At 36.7% G+C, this 14395-nt stretch overlaps 1 protein-coding gene across 10 annotated transcripts in view; it reads left to right on the forward strand.

Moving 5' to 3' along the window:
• Window positions 1-13749, forward strand: part of LOC145694587 (tRNA (uracil-5-)-methyltransferase homolog A-like) — a 72823-nt gene extending 59074 nt beyond the window's left edge. For all 10 annotated transcript variants that reach the window (XM_081770947.1, XM_081770957.1, XM_081770954.1 and 7 more), the window contains 2 exons: window positions 5037-5238; window positions 11726-13749. In XM_081770947.1, the coding sequence (XP_081627073.1) occupies window positions 5037-5238; window positions 11726-12648 (1125 nt within the window). In that variant the 3' untranslated portion in view covers window positions 12649-13749. The remainder of the gene's footprint in view (window positions 1-5036; window positions 5239-11725) is intronic.
• The last annotated feature ends 646 nt before the right edge of the window (window positions 13750-14395 follow it).

Genomic DNA, 14395 nt, shown 5'->3' on the forward strand with positions numbered 1-14395 from the left:
ATGATGATACTAAACATGAACGTGCTTCTTTGCTGTTCATTATTAATACAAGAAGTCTCATCCCGTATCAAAATTTACGGACCTCAACACAAGCAAAAAAAAAAAAAAAAAAAAAAAAAAAAAAAAAAAAAAAAAAAAAAAACTGTGATATGAGGTGTGATAAAAGATGGGAAGAATAGATGATCGGAAACCGCAGGTTAGTTTATAGTTAAACATTTTTTTTAAAGGAAAGAATTAGAACTTTTAAAGATTATTAGCTTATAGTGCATATCGAATCGAAGGCAAGGAACAACTAGTTACGTTAATAAGGTTAATAAATTGTATACCATTTATTCCTCAATATGATATATATATATATATATATATATATATATATATATATATATTTCGTAATAAAAATAAATGACATTCTACACATAAAATTCTTGAAATATTCTATTGAGTTAGTAATTATGAACCTGAAACAGTAACATAAAAAAAAACTCCATTTTATTGCTTACATCGTCCATGTCTATTTTTGAGTGCTAAATATGTATTAACAATATTACTGACTAACTGAATAAATGGGTTTGGTGTATTTTAGTATTGTTATTTTGGTGTAAAGGACATGTAATATAGTTAAGTGTACCTAAAAATACTAAGTTTATTGGTTATCATTGAACATACTTTTGAATTGTATAACCGTCTCTGTTCTGTTTGGACGTGAGTCAGCATCATATAAATGTTTTCAGGCACGTATCATATTAATCACTCCTTCATTAAAGATTCCCATAAAGTACGGAAATGCCTATTTTGCGTTTCATCTGCTGCTTCAAATAGTTCCATAGGCTTTCAGTTAAATTTAAATCTGTGACTGCAGAACAAATCAGGTATGATAGGTTACTTCAATGTTCCTCAAACTATGTACAAACGCTTTGAGACCTATTTTGGAAGATGAGAGTAACCACTGCATATTAATCATGAAAATGTTGCAGAAATAGCAACCTGGTCACGGGCAGTGTCAAAATAAACATGCTAATTCATTAATAAAATGGCAAAGCTTACCTTTGCACCCGAGATCCTCTTCTTTTAATTAATATTTCCATTCGCTCTTGAGTTATATTCGCAATGTATTCAAGGCTTGAACTCCTATAATACCATCGTTGTCTGCTTATGTGTGTCCTGCGAAGAAAATGAACCCCAAATTCCTGGACTACATTAGATTTATGCAACCTTATTCACTGTACATTTCGTTTGCAATTTTTATAAATCCACTGTTACACACATAAGAACTGCTATTTCTAGTAACGCTTTTGGTGTTAAATGTTATTTCTTGATATTCCTTCCTATTTGTCACCATATATTACACTGGTTTCCATATATTACACTTACTTACTGTAATATGTGAAATGTGAATATTTACAAGTATGTACAAATTCCTTTCCGTATTTAAATATTATTTTATGTTAGTACCAACACTTGACTAGAAAGAAGTTCGAACGACCTTCAACATCGTGTGTGCCACTGTAGTCAACTCTAAATAGTGATAAGTCTTGGATTTGGTGATTTTAAATAATTCCTTGAAGAAGATGAATAAGATTTCTCGCATATTTAACATTGCCTGTATGTAGGATTATTTTTACTTATTTAAATCTAGTACTTAAAACGTTTTGCAGTCTCAATATAAGATCGACAGGTGTAGACAGTGGATATTTGAAGCTCCGAGTATATAAATCTTATTAGTAGGTGTTAAAATTTTGAGTTGTACGTATAAATATTTATGTGTAATTTCATCGATAATGAGCATCAAGTTTGAGAGTAGCTGTTCATTATATATATATATAGGGTGACCGCGTGACTATGTTACAAAATTTAAGGGATGATTCCTGACACGGAAACAAGAAAAAAAGTTCAAATAAACTTTTGTCCAACGTTCATAATTTCGGAGCTACAAGGTGCCGAAAGCGTGGGAAAATGACATTCAAAGCTCTATAGTTCGATTATGGTGAATGATAGAGCTAATGCGGCATGGTCACGTCAAAGACACCGAAGCTGCTGTATTCAAAAATGCTTAGATCGAGATCGTGCAATTCGTGCACAAGGGAATCCCCAAAGGAGCGTAGGGATTCCCGGATAATCTGTCAAGAAAGATGGGTCGAAAAGGATACGGATGAATAGCTGTCCCAACTGCTAGCAATAATGCGTCTGTACTAAGTCGATATCTCGCACAAGCACAAAATGGCGAACAGTTTTATATGTGCCATGTGTGGTTGCATAACGCGCACTAAATAAGAGTAGGAAACATGAAAGGAAAATATGAATAATTTGGTACAAATGGTAAATACATAATATTACGCTGTCCTATCATTGAACAGACGCTTTTAATAAAAGGTAATAGTCATGAAACGTACTAAAATGTTGTAAAAGGATCACACTATTAAAATCTTTCTTCCATGTATTGTTGTCATTGAAAAGAAATAAACAAAACTGAGCGAAACAACCATAATGCAAAAGAGGTTGTTTCCTAAAAACAAAAGTCACAAGAATGGGAATAATGTCTTCAATCAACATTTTACAGCAGGATTGAATTCAGCCAAGAACATCATCAATTACCTGTAAACGAGACAAATCTCCCAATTATCCTACAATAGGTGATGGACATGGCGTCCCTCTACTTCAACACAGGCGTTACAGCGTCGCAGTAAGTTCTGACGCATCCGCTGTAACAATCCAGGAGCTGTTCTTATAGTATCACAGGCAGCGAGTATTCGTGCTAATAGTTCTTTCGCGTTGTCTATAGGCGTTTCATAGACAATTGTTTTGACATTACCCCACAAGAAAAAATCAAGTGGAGATAAATCTGGGGAACGTGCAGGCCAATTACAAGGACCGCCTCTTCCAATCCATCTGTCACAAAACGTTTGATTCAAATACTCTCGAGCACTAGCTGAAAAGTGGGCTGGGGCGCCGTCATGTTGAAACCACATCCGTTGACGAACACCGAGAGGGACATCCTCTAATAACTCTGGAAGTATGTCTCGCAGGAATCTCGTATACACTGGTGCAGTTAATCGTGGTGGTAGTAAATATGGATCTATTATCTGATCATTGATAATACCCACCCACATAGTTATGGCGAATCTGTCTTGGTGGCCCCTTTCCACAATTGCATAAGGATTTTCGTCTGCCCATACATGACTATTGTGACTATTAAATATCCCGTCTTTCGTAAAACAAGCTTCGTCGGTGAAAAGCACGTAGGAATCAAACTGCGGATCAATTACAGAGCGTTGGAGAAACCACTCACAAAACCGAACGCGAGATTGAAAGTCAGTTGGACGTAAGGCCTGAACCCTCTGCGGATGATAGGGGTGTAACTGTTGCTCGTGTACTACTTTCCAAACAGTATCTTGTGCTACTACCTTTTCACGTGCTACTTTCCGGGTACTTACTGTTGGGTCTTGGACGAAACGATCAAGCACTTGTTCTTCAAAGTCTGGAGTCCTTGTGGTTCTTCGTCTTCCTTGGTCGTAGTATTGAGGCTGTAAATTCCCCGTGTCTCGTAAGCGTTGAAAAAGTCTGGCAAATATAGTATGGGCTGGATGTCTTCTTTGTGGATACTTCAGTCGATATAACCTATCAGCTTCTCGACTGTTGCCATTTGCTTGACCGTATACAAATATCATGTCCGCAAGTTCTGCTATCAAATACTCCATTTGATCTCACATTCGAACAAGCAAAGCACAAACTGCACTAAGGAACTCGTACGCTACGAACAAACCACATGAAGAATATCGTCTGTGAAAACAAAATATCTTCTAAACGATAACAATACGACATGTTAAGCATTCTAGACAAAATCTCGGAATCATTCCTGCAAAACATCGGAAGCAGCGACTAAAACAAACGTCCTGATAAATTGTTTTTCCTTGTTCTTTTTCAATGTTCGGGTAACGCACATTACGGCTAATGATAAGAAACGGATATTTTACTGTTGTTCTCTGGCAGTGGTCACATTAACATGGGATGGCGGAACAATCCCCCTCTCGTAAAAAGTATCCTCGGCTCGTATCATCAAATAAAATAAGATTTCTGCCTGGAAGAAAGCACCCATATCTCCCGGTTTTCCCCCTTAGTTTTACTTGCTTTCAATGACAAAAGTACATGAAAGATAACAATGTTAGTGTGATGTTTGTACAACATTTTAGTACGTTTCATGATTATCCCCTTTATTAAACGCGTCTATACGTACAATGAACAGGACAGTGTACTATCATGTATTTACCATTTGTACCAAATTATTCATATTTTCCCACTATTATTTAGTGCGCGTTATGCAACCACACATGGCACGTATAAAACCGTTCGCCATTTTGTGCTTGTGCGAGATATCGACTTAGTACAGACGCATTATTGCTAGCAGTTGGGACAGCTACTCATCCGTATCCTTTTCGACCCATCTTTCTTGACAGATTATCCGGGAATCCCTACGCTCCTTTGGGGAATCCCTTGTGCACGAATTGCACGATCTCGATCTAAGCATTTTTGAATACAGCAGCTTCGGTGTCTTTGACGTGACCATGCCGCATTAGCTCTATCATTCACCATAATCGAACTATAGAGCTTTGAATATCATTTTCCCACGCTTTCGGCACCTTGTAGCTCCGAAATTATGAACGTTGGACAAAAGTTTATTTGAACTTTTTTTCTTGTTTCCGTGTCAGGAATCATCCCTTAAATTTTGTAACATAGTCACGCGGTCACCCTATATATATATATTAAGTTCGAATGTGAATTTAGTTCAGTTGAATTGAGGTAAATTCGTTTTAAACGCACCTTGCTTTTTTTTTTTTTTTTTAATCCTGTGTTTAATGTACAAAGTTTAAGGTCAATACTCTAAAGATTTCTTTGATACCAAGCATTTCAAAAATGATAATATAAAAAGACACAAAGCTGGTTTTTTATCGAAACTGTGATGATTCTCCATCTGGACTCTGTAGCATTTTCACTATTGCATGCTATCAATTTGTTTATATAACCTTTCTTTTGTTCTGCAGAAATGTGGACAGGTTTTCGGCATTTTTGGCATTGCGTCTTCTAAAAATTATATTGCCAATGCCGAAGCGAATGCGGCTCTAAATGGCATTACCAACTACAAAGTTTTCCATGGGACTATCGAGAATACACTGCGTACAGTATTAGAAGAGGTGACCAGTGAAGAAGTAATTGCCGTTATTGATCCACCAAGAAATGGGTTGTGTAAGTAAACTGATTTTTCATTTTTTTACATATTTATTATTTGTGTGTGTGTATATTACGTTTTGTACTTTTGAAATATGAAATTCTTAGCTTTTCGTCTCATGTCAGTGCAGTGTAGGCTAAAAGATGTGGATGATTAGTGGAAAGTGAATAATTATGAAAGAAACGATGGAATGAAAATGTGCGAGGAAACTCGAGAACGCCGCAAAAACCCACGAACTTGATGTTGTCCACCATAAATTCATGTTGTCTGTAATCGGAAGCGTTTGGGGACACAGCGGCTTAGTGGTAGAGCCCTTACCTGTGGTGCGTGAGACCCCTGGTTCGATTCCTGGCTAAATAAGTTTGTGGTGGATAACATCGTGTCCCTGGGTTTTTTTCTCGGGTTTTCTTCCGTTTCCTTCCACCGATTCTTCCATCATCATTCACTTGCACTAATCTTCCGTCTCCCTTAGCAGGAAGATTAGAGGCATATACGTTGGACGTATACGTTAAACTGAAAGATTTCATTTTCTCCAACCAGAGGTAGAGTGTATTTTGCTAAGAAAGTTGGAAAATGTAAAAATCCTTCAAACAGAATCTACTAACAGAAATCATAATTTAATTTAATGGTAAGACAGAAATTCTCGAACAGATGATGAGTATTGCGATGTTGCCACCACGAATTCGTTTTTTTTTTAGTTATTATTATTACGTAAGTTCGATCTTAGATTACTAACGATTAAGCCAATTTCCTAACATTGTCAATGTAATCTGCTTGAAGATCTATCTTATTTAATATCAAATATTCTTAATTTGCTTTCATCTAGCCTATTTCGCATTTACTAAATTCATTAAAAACGTATGATGTTTCTCAGAATGAATGTCGGACTTTAAATGAGATTGAATGAAATCTATACGTGATAAATAATAATAATAATAATAATAATAATAATAATAATAATAATAATAATAATAATAATAATAATAATAATAATAATAATAATAATAATAATAATAATAATAATAATAATTATTATTATTATTATTATTATTATTATTATTATTATTATTATTATTATTATTATTATTATTATTATTATTATTATTGGTGGTAGTAGTAGTAGTAGTAGCAGTAGCAGTAGTAGTAGTAGTAGTAATCATTATCATTATCATCATCACCATCATCATCATCATCGGTATGATGTTTCGAAGATGATAACGTTCTAATGGTTGAAAGAATTCTGAAGGTCCAGCTTTGCACATATGTTGCGCTCTAAAGTTGCAGTTGAGCGTTCGGAATGTCTGACTTATTCTCATAGATCTGAGACTTCAGGTAACACAATAGAAAATAATCCAGGAGAAAAAGCTCACATAATCTGGACAGCCAGTTCACATTACCGTTTCTCGACAGAAGGCATCCAGGCATGGGCGCCCGAAGAAAATTTTCTAGGAGGGGTAGGCTCAAATCCCTGGTTCCTATATTACGTTTGTTGTATTTTATTTGTATTAAGAAAATCTTAAGAAATTTAATATATTTTCCTGAGCTAGGGGGAGGGGCTCAGGCCCCATGCATCCGGGAAACTTTTCGTGTAATACGTGAGGAGTCTGGTGAGCTGTGTGGCAAGTTTCACAATCTTTTATATATATATATATATATAGTTTACCATGATTTGGCAGTTGAAGCTGCAAAATGTACATTACTATATTCCTGTATCGCTTCCCATTGACAGTAATGTGATTTCCGTGTTCGTCCTATGTACACCATTATAGCCTTTAGACATTATTTATATAAAACCGATAATACAATTGACCCAAAAATCACACTATGTAGTGACTTTCTTGGGATAGAGCAGGCACGTAGCCAGGATTTCGTGAAGGGGGGGGGGGTCCGTGACATGAAATGCTGTGGTCATCACAAAAGGGGCTCGATCACTCTAAACTATTTTACTGGAACATATATTGGTTCGTTTAGCCAGGATTCCGTAACGGGAAGGAGGGGAGTGACATGAAATTCTGAAGGCCCAGGAGCTCGATCAATCTAAACTACTTTACTATCAACATATATTGGTTTGTTAGGACAATAAAATAAGGATATGTTGGCAAGTATTTTAATAAACTATGAAGAAATTTCGAGCAAAATAATGAAAAAAAAGTATTGAAAAAGATTTTGCAATATTTGTACGTTCTTCTCCTGTTTATTCAAATATAACAATTTTTCTTTCGTTATGACCTCAATTATTATAAAAAAGTACATACTGAATACTGTCTTGTAAACTATCTTCTAATATAAATAAAATAAAGAGTTTGTTTGTGTGTTTGTCTGTCCGTCTGTCTGTGTGCGGCCTGGGGACCAGACGAGTGGACCGACAGTTACCAAATTTTGGTCAGGGCTGCCTTGGCCCAGGCACCAGATCAAGACGAAGCGTTTCTTTCAAATTTCGAAACAGTAGGGTCTCAGGGGGGCGTTTGCCGGAACCGGCTTGGGAACCAGACAAATTGACCGAGAGTAACCAAATTTTAGTCACGAATACCTTGGTCCAGCCTCCAAACCAGAGTTAAACGTTTCTGTCGAAATTCGAACCAGGGGGGTCTCAGGGGGGCGTTTACCGGGACATGTAAAAGTAGTAGAAAATGACCGATATTTATTTATTTAATAATCACCAGATACAGCTCAGAGGCCATTTTACATTGAATATTCAACAACATTAACAATGGAAAGGATTTGGGAAGGTATCGGTCAGGGCCTGTTTAGTAGATGCCATCCCGGCATTTGCCTGGTAGGACTGAGGGAAACCCTGGAAAACCTCAGTCAGGATGGTAGGCAGCGGGATTCGAAGCCACGACCTCCCGAATGCGAAGCCAACGCTCTACCACTTGAGCTATTAGTGTCGAATTCATATTTTCGCGGTCGCTGAGATCAATGGTGAAACTCCAGTCGCATTAACTTCCAAATTCACGCTATTCGGCTCCGGGCCGGGGGTCACCGGAAGGGGGTGAGACACCAATACATATAAAAGTAATCCGAGCTCCTCCGTGGCTAAGCGGTTAGCATACGCGCCTTTGGCGCGGGAGACCCGGGTTCGATTCCCGGCGGGAGCTCATGTGGTTTGGATTCCACGTTAATCAGTAGGTCCACGTCTCATATAGCCTCGCTGCTGAACGGGACGTAAAACTCAAAATCAATCAATCAATATAAAAGTAATCCAAAATGACCGATATTAGTGTCAAATCCATAGTTTTCGCGGTCGCTGAAATCAGTGGTGACACTTCCATTAGCGATGACTTGCAAGTATGAGGGCCGGGAGTCAGCGGGGGTGGATACCGAGACATGTAAAAAAATAGCCCAAAATGACCGATATTAGTATCAAATCCATAGTTTTCGCGGTCGCTGAGATCAATGGTGATACTCCCACAGGCGTTGACTTCCAAATACAGCCCCTGTGCGAAGCATGTGTATATTCAACTAGTTTTACAATATATGCGTTCCTTTCTCTGTTGAATCAAATGCTAACAGAACTTTCTTTCAACATAATTTTTTGTTTTTATTATTCCGTCAACTACTGTCGGTTCCAAATGACAGGTTAAAGGAGCAACAGAAAATTGTCCTTGAAATAACATGTTTGATACTGCAAGGATGCGATGACGAAAAGTTATGATTAAAAATGTCCACGCTGTTACACAACGGCACTTATGCTTTCGAAAGCTTGAAATCTCCCTGACTAGTAGCAGGAATTCTGAGAATTCCATAACTTTTGTTGAAATTTCAAATTCCCTGACTCTTCCAGAATACCTCGCTTACCTCGCCACCATATTGCAAGTAATACAAATCTCCTCATAAGAAAGAGTAAGCAAAAGCTTCCTGTAGTTTTCTTTTTAATTTTTAACGCTGATCCTTCTTTTTGTCATTTCATTTTGTTTTATCCTTCCTTAATTTTTTCATTCTTGGTCTCGAAGGGAGGGTCCGGACCCTCGGACCTCCCCCTTGGCTACGTGCCTGGATAGAGGGACATTTCGCGAATTACATGCGGATTTTCATCTGCCTAAATCTGTAATTCGAATTTCTGTAAGTCAGTTATGTTGACTATACGTTCTTCGCAGTACACTAAACGTCTGTTGAACTGAACACTCATTTTGATGATAAATTTGAATTATTTCTGTACTTTATTGAATTGTGTATCATGCCGTGCTAATTTGCCACAGACTACTGCATACAGCTGTCACAGTTTAACCTTGTCAATCCAGTCGTTGTTACCAAAAGACAGTTTCATAGATATCACGTCCTTTTTAATAATCATTGTATATGTAATATGAAAAAAATTGACTGCTTGCCTCACTTTGACACAGAGGAATGTGTAGTGAATAGCAAATAAGGAGTATAAAACTCACATATATTATTTATTGTTTATTTTTGTAATTTTTTCCACTTGAGTAGCATACTTTATTGATAGTGCGTGCCAGATATTTATCACACTACGTAAACATCAAATTACTTTTTATTTAACTTACATTATGATGTAGTAGTTAAATATCACCGTGTATGAAGGAGTGAATATAATCGAGAAGTAGAACTTGATAAAGTGGGCATTGATCAATTGTAAACAGTCCAAATCGAGAACACAGGGATGAGGTACGAGACGTATTAATTTGTAGTATTTGAAACAAGTGACAAAGCACTTCTCAATAAAATACATTAAATTATGCAAAACAAACAATTCGTGCATACTTTCAGTAGCTATGAACACTGTATCAGCAGAGATAATAGGGAATGGACGTACGATGACCTTTTTTAGACAGCAGGGGAGAATCTATAATCATCGGAGCAAAATAAAACTACTAGATACAAATGTCATAACCTACAGTAGAGTGGGACGTAAACGATCTTCAAAAACGACAAGAGGGTAAAGAAAACATTTCCAATTAGAAACATGTAATACATCAAAAACAACGCAGGTTGAAACATGTCATAAAATTTTCAAAGTCGGGACACGAGTCAGCACATACTTGTGGATTTAGTCTCTGCAGGATCGGGAAATATCATTCAAGAAAATTTTTAACATCTCTTTGAAAAAAAAAAAAAAATCACAATGAAGTCTTAACTACCTCTTCTATAAAGTACCTGAGTGGGGGTTGAACCATATGGATACGATGTGTAACAAACATCCTGGTTTCAATCCTGAAACTATAGCTAGGATGCCATGCTGCAAGAATCGTGTAGGTGTCACTAAAAAAATCTTGCAACCCCATCTTTCTATTTACTGTTTACACTTTACAACTTAGTGAAAGCAAGAAGGCTACATCCTCCCATGCAGTGCACTCTAGGTGACAAATAGTGAACCTCCTTATTAAAAACGTATATTTTGGCGCGCATCCCCTCCCCGTTCAAGAGAATCCGTCGTTTTGGAAGCGGCGAAACTATTTTTTTCTTTGTCAGTGGGAGGGCGATAGCAGGTAGCAAACAAGACGACCCAGAAAGTAGCACATGGTTTGACTCCTTGCAAGATGAAAAAATTGTTGTATGTCCCTTTCAAGACTTATTTTTACATGAAGAAATGTTGTAGGATTGCAAGATTTTTTTAATGACATCTACAAAATTCTTGCAGCATGGCAAGCTAGCTTTACACAACTTAAGCGATAATCTTTACAAAAGCAAAACTTAAACCTTAACGTAATCTTATTCAATGGTATCTTCTAGATGTTATGTATAACACTATTATCATTAGTAACTAATTTATCTTAATGTCCATGAGTGCGAGAAAACTTTTTGATATGCGAGCTAAGTTGCACTTCTTTGCTAATCTCTGAAGGGAATAGAACCCAAACCCAAAAGTGGTCAGAGTAAATGAAAACTAGGTGAACAGTACCCTAGGAGGGAGCATTAAGTTTTTATCTTTCCATATTAACTAAGAAAGAATCATACAATAGAAAAACTATTAGCTTTGCACCGACTCAGTTTTTACCAATTGTACTTTATTCAGAAATCGTAATAACCTAAAGAGAGTGGAAGCTCAGTCTTGTGTGGAAGAAATTATCACTACGTATGAGAGCTCACTGGTATGAAAGAAAATCTTAACCTAAACCAGTTTGATCATAGCCGAACTTGCATGACCAGCACTAATTGTAAAATCGACATGTCAGCTGTGGATCCATAATTCGGTTAACAAAACACACCAGAAAAATATAAACTCTATGTAAGGCGAAAAAGAGAAGAGAGATAAATTTAACGTTAGAGTCCAAGTGAGGTAACCCATTTAGTATGTTTAACGTGCACGCAAAGACGTTATTTACTAGCAACCTATTTCTTATTTACCTTACATGCTGTAGATATGCTTTCATACGTTTGTCTGTATTGTTACATGTCATTCATTTGTCTGCATAGATACATATTGGGAAAGCAAATATGTGAGCTAAAATAATAAGACTTTTGTCTTTTGATAATAATATGTACAGAATGTTATTAGCATCTCTAATAATTAGAATTCTGATCGCAGTGTTTCATGTGTTTCAGATGGACCAGCGATGCAAGAAATACGAAAAGTACCGAAGCTCAGTAAAATTATTTATATTGCGTCGGATATTTATGAAGGTCAAAAAAATGTAAGTGAACTATGTCGTCCAGCCGCTGCAGGGTCTGATGGAGATCCTTTCATTCCATTGAAAGCTGTACCGTTAGACATGTTCCCTCTAACACCGTATTGTCAGATGGTCCTTTATTTTGAGCGTCGTGATGTGAACACCCTGCCAAAGGCTGCAATACAACCTGCTGTTGAGCAAGCGAAAGATGGGATAAATCCTGCTGATACGACTACTGCGCCAACAGGACCAATGAAGGAGGAAGACCAGATGTTAGATACACTTTCACAGATATACGATTCTCAGGTCGGAAGGTTAAAAGCTGTTGTATTGAACAAGTTTCGTCAGTTGTATTTTAAGAAGGAGCAGGTCGATTGGAGTAAAGCTATTGGTGATGAATTCACGAAGACATCCGATGCCCTGTATTCGAATTTAGTGCTGAAGCACCCAGTCTTGGGCATAGGAAAGAATAGTCAAGCAAAGACGCCACAGAATGAAAGAACACTTAGACCAGGGTCGGCAGGAATGAAGACAAATCTGCATTCTCACCGAGGATTGGGACAAAATGGCAAACCATCACATTTACGAAAACAAAGAGGAGGTCAAAACACTGACATGGCGCGTCCATTTGGGACACTTCCCAGTCCATTGCCACTTGAGAGAGTTCCTGATCCATCTCCATTTGACAGGTTCCCCATTGACCGTCCACGTACCGTTTTACAAGACTATTACCCACCCATGGAAGCAGATAGACCACTGAAACAGCCGAAGTCTAACTATTTCGATATCAAAGATTTGGTTGCTGCTGAAGTTAGGAAGGTTCTTGGTACTAGGGTACTAGCAAGCAATTGCACGTAGGACCCTCACGACCGAATGACAGTTTATCTGAAATTTCAGAAGAGATTCTCTTTCAGAATTTTCAAGCTCGTCATCGTTCAGAAGAGATGAATATGATGATGTGCGACATAAAGATGATTATAGTTGTGACTCCAAATACTTTCAACCGTCAAATAGTCAACCATTGCTCTCGAGAAACTTTCAAAATAATGAAGGATGGTCAATGGTCAGAACCTATCCTTCCCAAGATGGTCTATTTACAAGGCGAACATATACTAAAAGCCTCATTTGCCAAAAATTAGAAATCTCCTGAAGGAGTGCCAGTTTATTTGTACACGATTTCATTTTCAAAATTGTGTATTATTTATACAACATTAACGGTTTACAATTACTGTCAGTTCCATTAGTTAATTTTATATATGTATATGTGTGGTACCACATGTGCTTCAGTAAAGAGAAGTTGTAGATTTACATTCAATTACGAAAAACTTTTATTATTTTTTCTACAGTAGAATTAATGTAATTTTTTTAACCTGGTACAATTACGTTAAAAATGTATTCTCTCTTCAAGAGAAGATTTTACACGTCGGCAAGACTTCAGTGTGATCGTGTCTATTTGTAAATTTGAAACTTGATGTGATTTCTCCCTTTTTTTCTGTTTAAGAAATTTGCGTTAATTTGTTTAATACTAGGTTGAGAGTATTATTTGAGAGAAATGCGTGTGTTTATGTATACTCAGATACATGAATATAGTAGACAAACATATCAGGCAACATACCACAAGGTAACTTTTTTCATTATGAAGGTGATTGAACGTATTTTGTGTTACTATTATTAATACTTTTTTTTAATTATTATTTTTTAGAAAGTATATTCTTTATTGTAATACTTTGCTATGTATGATTTTCGACTTTGCAACCATGTTTACATTGAATGGTATTATAACATTTTTCTTTATTACTGATAGAGACAATAGATCTGCATATAGTTGAATATTTCAACAGGTCCAGCTCTGGTTTGACAGTATATTTTTTTAAAGATTGAAGTAAATAATTGCAATTTGCTGTTTTGTACAGTTACATTGTAAATTGCAGTCGTTGGTATTTTATATTTGTAACTAACTATTATTATACAAGTTTTACTTGTATACTGTCACGTAATAAATTTGAATTGTAGTGGTGTGTTTTGCTTAATTCAGAGTACAGGTTACTTTTTTTTTCTTTCTTTTCAAAAAGACATACAGTACATTTGAACATCTCGCGCAGTGGATTATGGCAAAAAGGTACGTGAAAACTCTGGGTACAGTGTGATGCACATCGTCTTTATTCGCCGGTGTGTGCGTTTGTGTTGAGTTGGAGAGTAAAGTCTAACCTTGTTCATATCTGAATCGGACATTTACATTAGGTGACAAACACACATACTTGGAGAAAAGAGTATGTTCCAATGTTTTTCTCACATGGCAAGTACTCACATTCAACTGTGGAGAGAGTTTTCGGACGCCCCACTGAATCAGATACTTTACGTAAATGGAAATATTTGACAAATAAGGTACTAAGTTACAAATTGTGGGCCTTATGCAGAGTCGTTCTGGCGCGTGATTAGTGCTATACTAAAGGGTTCGACTAACACATGTTTCCTTCAATAGTCAGGTCTTTAGTATGACGCTAATTATACATCAAGACAACTCTGCATAAGACCCTGTGAGTTCTTGCTGATCGTAGTGTCTTTAAGCAAATGTTCTTGAAGTTTACTGGAATGACCAAAGCCA

Source organism: Thermobia domestica, chromosome 9, assembly GCF_964235325.1.
Source record: "Thermobia domestica chromosome 9, izTheDome1.hap1.1, whole genome shotgun sequence".
Taxonomy (NCBI): Eukaryota; Metazoa; Arthropoda; class Insecta; order Zygentoma; family Lepismatidae; genus Thermobia; species Thermobia domestica.